Source organism: Octodon degus, unplaced genomic scaffold (genome assembly GCF_000260255.1).
Source record: "Octodon degus isolate 3935 unplaced genomic scaffold, OctDeg1.0 scaffold00067, whole genome shotgun sequence".
Taxonomy (NCBI): domain Eukaryota; kingdom Metazoa; phylum Chordata; class Mammalia; order Rodentia; family Octodontidae; genus Octodon; species Octodon degus.
This window is the reverse complement of record NW_004524643.1, coordinates 7,908,978-7,916,820: the sequence shown is the minus strand read 5'-3', so window position 1 is coordinate 7,916,820 and position 7,843 is coordinate 7,908,978. Positions and strand designations below refer to the sequence as shown.

General features: G+C 48.9%; 1 protein-coding gene across 1 annotated transcript; it reads left to right on the top strand.

Annotated features, from left to right (window-relative positions):
• The first annotated feature begins 701 nt into the window (after positions 1 to 701).
• Positions 702 to 4,842, top strand: LOC101582205 (calcitonin gene-related peptide 2-like). Its single transcript, XM_004634902.2, has 4 exons — positions 702 to 769; positions 1,737 to 1,831; positions 2,561 to 2,698; positions 4,683 to 4,842. Exons 2-4 carry the CDS (start codon positions 1,746 to 1,748, stop codon positions 4,840 to 4,842), a joined length of 384 nt encoding a protein of 127 aa, XP_004634959.1. The 5' UTR covers positions 702 to 769; positions 1,737 to 1,745.
• Positions 4,843 to 7,843: the final 3,001 nt, after the last annotated feature.

Below are 7,843 nucleotides of genomic sequence, written 5' to 3'. Positions count from 1 at the left end.
GAAAGTATCACTAGAGATCCTAGAAGAGATTTCTAGATCTCTGCCTGATGGCAGGGATGGCTCTCACGTCGTTGTTCCATAGATAAAGGCGCTGAGGGTCTGTGAAGTTGCTTGCCTCCGGCACAGAGCCGGACTGGCGCAGCTGGAAGTGAGCTCCCATCTCAGAACGTTAAGTTTGCGTCGCATCTCCCGCTTCCGAGGACCCTGACCCCGCGGTGGGTGATCCCAGCTGTAGAGTCCAGCACTGTGCACCCAGGGACTGCACGCCGCTCTCCTAACCTCCAGGCTTCACTTGGGCAAGGGTCTGGGGTCAGCGCCGAGCGAGGCAGAAGCCGGATCCCCCCACCCCCATTCAGATTGCACAGCTGGGGTTGGCGTAGGCCAAGGTGCAAAGCCAAGCCGGATGGAAGAGGTGAAATCGACCGTGACTTTAAGCTGTCCTCAAAGTCCTGCCTCATTTACGGGCTTTTCTCGTTGGTCGCCCCATCCTCCCACTTCCCTCCGTGACCTCAACGCAAACATAAGAAGGACCGTTGTGATTCACGCCGCGGGTTCTGGAAGCACGGGCGTGACGCAGTCCGGCTGGGGCCCGGGCCCCCTCTGCCCATTGGCTGCCGGCGCTGGGGACCCCTCCCGACCCACGGCGGCGGCTGGAATAAGAGCAGCTGCCGGCGCAGAGAGTCACCCGGACGCTGCCCAGCCCGAGCGTCGCCTGGACTCCCGAAGGGCTCTGGCTCCCCGCGCCTCTACTCCCAGCACCGCCGGCCAGGTGAGCCCGCGATCTCGGCTCAGGTGTGTTCCTCTCTCCCCGCCCTCTCGCGCGCATCTCTCATCTGTCTGTGTATTTCCCTCTTCCTCTGTCTCTCGGTCCACTTCGCTCTCCATCTCTTGGTCAGGGTCTCTGTTAGTCTGCAGCGTATCCCAGGGCTCCCACCCGGGTAGGGTCGGATAGAGTCTCTCGGGGATTTCCCTGCTCTGCTCTCCCAGTTCCTCGGCTGTCACTCTCCGGCCTCTCGGCGCTAACTGGAGGCTGCGGGAGGAGGTTGCCGCAGAAGGTGCCTTCGGAAATCGCGGTCCGTGGCTCCCGTTCCTAGCGAAACCGGCTCAGAGCCTTGGGCAGCGCGAGGGGTGGGGGACAAATGAGCGCCGCGGTTGAACCTCAGGCACCCTAAACCCAAGCCCCACTCAGGGCTCTGGAGTAGAGAAGACTCTGCGGACCCAACTTCAGCCTAAGGTTGGCTCTTGCAAGCAACAGAGTCTCCAGGAGGGAGGGCAGCTGAGCACTAGAAATGGTCCTTCCGTTTCTCAGATTACAGCTGTGGAAATGAGGGGCTCTCTAGCCTCCCTCTCATTCCCCACCGCTGGGTGTATTCGACTGGCACAGGAGCACAGTCCTGGGTTTCCTTATGGGAGCTGTTATTGTGGCAGGGGGCTCTTAGGGAATCCTCAGACTTGACCAACAGGTTTATGTAGCATTTGGAGAGGGGAAGACAGAATTCTTGCCCCTCTCAGATAGCTTCCTCCCAATACTCCCTCTTGCAAGCTATGTGAGCGACATCCCTACTGGGTCTTCTGATGGTCCACTTTGCAGATGAGCAAGCGAAGATGAAGGTAAATATCTGAAGCCACAAAATTGAGAAGTTAGAGCCAGACAGAAGAAGGAGACAGAAGGCCAGGTCTCTGACCTCACAAAATTTTGAGCTGGTGCCTGAGATGATGTCATTCTTCCCTTGCAGGGAGACGTCATGGGCTTCCGGAAGTTCTCCCCTTTTCTGGCTCTCAACATCTTAGTTCTGTACCTCTCTGGCAGCCTGCACGCAGTGCCATTCAGGTAGCACAACTTGAAGCCAGGAGGGTCACTCCGCTGGGTGTGTGTGTGTGTGTGTGTGTGTGTGTGTGTGTGTGTGTGTGTCTGCATCCATCATCCATATAAGTTCACTGCAAACTTTTTCTGGTGTAATAATAATAATAATATAGTGAAAATTTTTAATACCCTGATATACAACACTCTATGTTATGAATTCCATGGGCCCAGCTGACTCTAGAAAAATGCTTTTGCTGCTCTTCATCCAACTTTTGTATAAATAATTTACCTAGTTGGCAATCAGCTATGATTTGAGAAATGAATTACATCCTAATCTCTCACTAGTTTACCACAAAAAATGTTATCAAATCTGATATGTAACGTGTTGGACTTTTTTCTCACCCATATACTAACTATATTTATGAAATTAAAACCTTATTTAGGTGCAATGCTAATTGTAAGTTTTATCATTTAAATTTTAATAATGGCTACACCTAACACAGACCACAAAATTTCTAAAATGTTAACTGGTAGGTTTTGTAAGTCTGTATGCACTGACTCCAGACTAACACCAATGCTGAGAGGCCACACCAGTGCCTGGCCTCCAGTAGGACATTAGTCTCAAGCCTTGTCCCTTGGGAGTTAAGGCGGCCACATCCTCCAGGGAAGAAGCAGGGACCAGGATGCCTGGCCGCTTCTCCTGGGGAGAAGGATCCAGGGACTGAGAGACCACACTGGCTTCACTCTCCCAATCAGGCCAGACTTGGAGAGCAGCCCAGACCTGGCCACACTCAGCGAGGAGGAAGCGCGCCTCCTGCTGGCCGCACTGGTGCAGGACTACATGCAGATGAAGGCCAGTGAGCTGGAGCAGGAGCAGGAGACAGAAAGCTCCAGGTAAGGTTCCCAACTGGCCAGTCCATGGCTTCCCCTCTGGTTCCAGCTCCCAAATCCATAGGAAGGCGAATCTCAAGAGGTAGGAGGGAACTCACAGGCCAAAAGCCTGGCAAGCTGTGCTGTATGTACATGAAGACAAGGCACCCAGCACTCCTCAGGCTATACTGAAGATGAGGATCAGCAGGAGAGACTCTGGTTAGATTACTCTTAACAGATCCATTGCTGAAAGTAGTCAGTGAAGGTGTAGAATCGCTTACAGTGGGAATCGATCTTGTGATAGTAGGAAGACCTCCCATCATCGGATGAGTGAAGACTGGTAAGGATAACGTCTGAAGCCCTGAGACTTGCCTGGCGCATCTCAAGAGATTTTAGAATTGTGGCTCTATCTTGTTCATCTGCATGTTATGTTCTTTCATAAGGAGCCTGAATTTTATATTTGTACAGTGAAGTTGAAAGGCTTGCAGGGGTTGAGGACAGGTAGGGCAGTGTCTGGGGTAGACCTGGAACATCTGTGGAGATGTGCACGTTGTCACAAGACCAGAGAGAGCATCCTTCCCCTGCCCAGGCTCCCTGTGGACCCTGAGGCTGGGAGGGGCCCCAGTCTGGCCCTGCGCTAACCAAGTGGAGGCATGAGCCAACCCGCACTCACCGCTAGAGTCCCCATTAAGCATGAATAACTCAACCGCATGTAGGATGCCAGAGGTCACCCTCCGTTCCCATCATCCTGGGCCCCTGTGGAGAATCTGCAAGCCTCACTCCTACTGCACCTCCTCTCCCTCTTTCCGGCCTGGTCTAACCTGCTGAGTCCCCACAGGGCAGACGCTGAACCCGGTACTGTTTGGCATGTCTTTTCCCTGCAGCCTGGACAGCCCCAGAGCTAAGCGATGTGGTAATCTGAGTACCTGCATGCTGGGCACCTACACACAAGACCTCAACAAGTTTCACACGTTCCCCCAAACTGCCATTGGGGTTGGAGCTCCCGGCAAGAAAAGGGATATGACGAAAAACTTGGAGACACACCAGCGCCCCCTTGTGGGCATGCCTCCGGAAGACAACTAAATTCCTAATTTCTTTTCGTGCTTTCTTCCTATAACTTGAGGCACGTGGTTCCTCTCTGGTTGCTCTTCGGGCTGTTATTGGTGGCTTTCCTCTAGTAGAGAATGTCTGGAACCTCAGATGGGCAGAGAGAGAGGAGGATTCAGAGGCCAAAAGATATCTTCCAGGACGATATGAGAGCGCAAGGGCAGCCTTCTGAGGTCCCTGAGGGTTCCTTAGCAGTTTCTCAATCCTACTTCAGACTGTGCTGGTCATTTCGGGAATAAAATTATTTTTCCAAAGAGACCTGAGCTGTGGTGGTTGTTGCTGTAGCGCATATCTCAGGCTGCCTGGTGTTTAGGATCTGTGCTTGGAAGTAGCCTTAGCCCCAGAATAGCTGGACACAGGTGAGTGGCCTCCATGACCAGTCACAAGCAGAAAGAAAAGGGCTGCCAGAGAGAGGCTCCTGGATGCTGGGCGCCTATACATAGGACCTCAGCAGGTAAGCACGTCTGGGCCGGATGCTGCAAGTTCTGCTGTTCTTCTGGGTAAGTAAGAGAAAGAATTTTCATTTTCTTATGAAGGAGTACCTTATGCATATGACCAGGCTGTGGATTCCATAAGCCATGTGAATGGGCTTAAGTGTGGTGCCATTATCCATTCTAGTAACTCTTTGCTAATTTTTAGCATATTTATATAGGAAAGATTGGCTATTACAGCCCTGTATTCTATGGCCGGTCCTACCTAACACCCCCATGTATATGGGGGTGTCTGTGGGTCATGATCACAATGTTTTCCTTAGTGGCCTTACCATTTTTCTGCTCTGATAAATATGTCTAGGAGACACTTGAGGTTAACGGATATCACTCAGAGCAGCAAGTTGACCAGGATGGTCCCATGGGGCAGGCTCCTCACAGATATGCTCTCTTTCTCTAATCCTGCAAACCAGCATCACCACCCAGAAGAGATCCTGCAACACGGCCACCTGTGTGACCCAGCGGCTGGCAGGCTTGCTGAGCAGGTCAGGGGGTGTGGTGAAGGACAACTTCGTGCCCACCAACGTGGGCTCCAAAACCTTTGGCCGGCGCCGCAGGGATCTTCAGGCCTGAGTAGCTCTCCAGCTCAGGAAGCAGGTGAGTGAGTGCCTGTACTGTGATGCAGGAGGAGGAATGAGCACATGGTGCAGGATGCAGCCCATACTTTGAGCCTCTGGGGCCCACAGGGCTGACGAGGTCCACACAGAACAGTACCCACATCTGTAACTAAAGAATGGACTCTGAGAAGAGCCAGTAGCTGAAACCCTAGAATTGAATTCATCTCCTATATGGATTTCCATTCATTTCTTGTGACACTGTGTTCATCAGGACAGAAAATACAGACCTTTTGGGGTTTGAAAGGGAAGGACAGGGTTGGGGAGATAGCTCAGCAGTCTAAGCACCTGTGTGGCAAGTGCAAGAACCCAGGTTCAATCTCTGGGACTGCCTACTGTGCCATGCCGTGCTGGCCACCAAGACCAGGCATGGGGGTGCATGCCTATAATCCCAGCGCTGGGGAGGTTGAGACAAGAGGATCGCTGCAAGTCCAAACTGTGTAGTGAGATCCTGTACCAATTAATTAATTAATCAATTATTTTTTGAAAAATTAAAAGAAAGGAAAGGACATTATCCTTTTGGAGTAATATATTACAATGTCACTTACTTCTGAATGAAGAGCAGGGTCTTGGCTTTAAGAACTGTCGATGGTTGGTCTCTACTAGCTGTATAACCATAGGCCAGCCATTCATGTCTCTCTGAACCTCAGTTTCTCCTTCTGTGAATTGAAGGCTTTTATAGTACTTACCTCAAGGCATATATAAGACAAGTAAAGGAAGGGACAGGTGTCAAGAGCATGACAATGACTGAACTCTAGCTCTTTTTTTTTTCCTTTCCTAGGTTGCATTGAAGCCACTTCTTTTCATGTGTGATGAAGGCAATGTGTAGGGAAGGCTCTGTGGAAGACATTCATATTTGCATATTTCTTGATACAGAAACTATCTTTTTCATTTGAAAAGAACTAAAGCTAAATGCAGAATAAGCTCATCGCAGTTACCTATCGTGCATCGTTTTATATTTAATTGTCTCCAGTAAACATGACAGCATGTCTCATAGGTCTATTAGGTGGCAAATATGGTCCCCCTTAGCTATCTTGTGATGTTGGCAACTCTGCCAAACCTCAGGGGGACATCAAATCGCCGCCTCTTGAGTGTCTGGGGACACGTGGTAATGCTGCGGCTTGACGGAACATCTATTTAAAGAAATGTCAATGTTGTCATTTGTGAATTTCATCAAAATTAAAGATGTATTTTCAATACCCTTAAATAGAATCTGTGCTGCTATTCATGCCGTTTTTCCCAGGAGTCCTTTAGGGGACTATGAACACTGTTGACCACACTGATTCATTTGAAGCAAAGGTGACGAGTTTGGGATGAATTCTCAGTATTTTGTATACACTGCTTCTAATGAAGCATTCCTTCCTTGGAATTTGAGCCCTATGCATGAGCCCTATGCAAAACAATAACAAAAAAAAAAACAATCAGTTTTATATTGAGAAGGTGCTGGTCCCCAGTGCCAGAGATTACCCATGTACTTCTCTATGGCCCAGGTTTCCCCCTTATCCGTCCCTTCCCTTCTCCAGATGAGACTCACTGTCCATGCATCCCTTGGCCTGCAAGGCCCTTTAGAAATGATGGGATCACAGACTGGCCAGCTTAGCAAGGTCATCAACGCTGTCCATTCCCAGTTTGTATTCTATGAGGTACAGAGAAGCGTCTTGCTCAAGGTCTTGCACTCAGTTCAACAGAGACCTTCGGGCATTCAACTGCTACCTACTGATCGCTTGCTATCTGCCAGCAGTATTCTAGGCACAGGAATTGAGCGATGCACAAAATCAACTCCCTGGACCCAAGGAGCTCAAACTCTAGCTGGAAGAGATGGAGGTGGGTTTTGTTGTAGAATGAGAAACTGTCTATACATGGGAAGGACTCAGGGATGTCCCGGGGTCTGATGCATTAATTTCTCAGTGTCAACATCCCTGACATCTACTGGGGCCACTAGGGGTAAGTTGCTGAGTGTAACTCTAATGTGACTTAAGTACCAGTTTCACTGGTACACAGCCAGTTAGTTAGGGAAAGTTAGTTTGCTAATTAGAGAAGTCAGCCTCTTCTATAACTGAATCTATTTTTCCAGGATCACATAGAATTGTGTCCTTTTCCTCTCTCCTTTCTGTACTGAACATGGTAGGCCACTGGAAAGATGAATCAGACCATGTCTGTCGTATATTCAGAATGCTCCAGTGACCCCCCCCCCATGTCTCTGATTACACACCTGGCCATAGTCCAAGCTAAGCTCCCTTTTTCTTCTGTTACCTCCACCCCAGTAGCTGCCTGGTCTCTTCTCCCACTCTCCTACACTGACTTCCTTGCTCTCCTTAACCCTTGTCTCTTGACCCTTGACCATGGCAAGTCTGTGCATTTACTGGGGACATCATTGGGCAGAACACTCTCACCTGATGTTTGCTTAAATATCACCCACCCCGGTCATCCTTTCTGAAATTCCTCCACTCCTCCACCTACCAGCACACCTTAACTCTCTTTCCTTTCCTCCCCCCCTTATTGGCTTATTACCTTCTGTCATCTCATAAATCTTGCTTATTTATTTTATTGTCTATGCCTCAGCATAAAGATAATGTTTATACAGGCAGGGGTATGGCTATTTTGTCTGCTCTCATATCCCCAACCCAGAGAACAATATGGCTCACACAGATAGCATTTAATAAATAATGAAAGAGCAAGTAAATTAATAGAGTACAATCTTCTTTTCTTTTTTATTTTATTTTTTCCATAATTGTATTGAGAAATAAATAGCAATGAGACAGTTTCAAATCAAATTGGTAGGACAGTTCTAATAATTAACACACTGCATACTGCCATCCTAGTGGTTGTTTGTTGTACAAGATGCAGAAATGATATCCTATTTACAAACACTATTAGAACAAATCCCTCTATTCCTTGAATTAAGAGAATGCAGCTATATATCTATCCTAACCATCAGATCTTCCTTTCTTTTATGTTTG

Excerpts from the sequence above, each read along its gene's own strand:
- LOC101582205 (XM_004634902.2), top strand. The coding sequence starts at position 1,746 with ATGGGCTTCCGGAAGTTCTCCCCTTTTCTGGCTCTCAACATCTTAGTT. Across the intron at positions 1,832-2,560 it reads CTGCACGCAGTGCCATTCAG|GCCAGACTTGGAGAGCAGCC; the intron begins GTAGCACAACTT and ends TCTCCCAATCAG. Across the intron at positions 2,699-4,682 it reads CAGGAGACAGAAAGCTCCAG|CATCACCACCCAGAAGAGAT; the intron begins GTAAGGTTCCCA and ends CCTGCAAACCAG.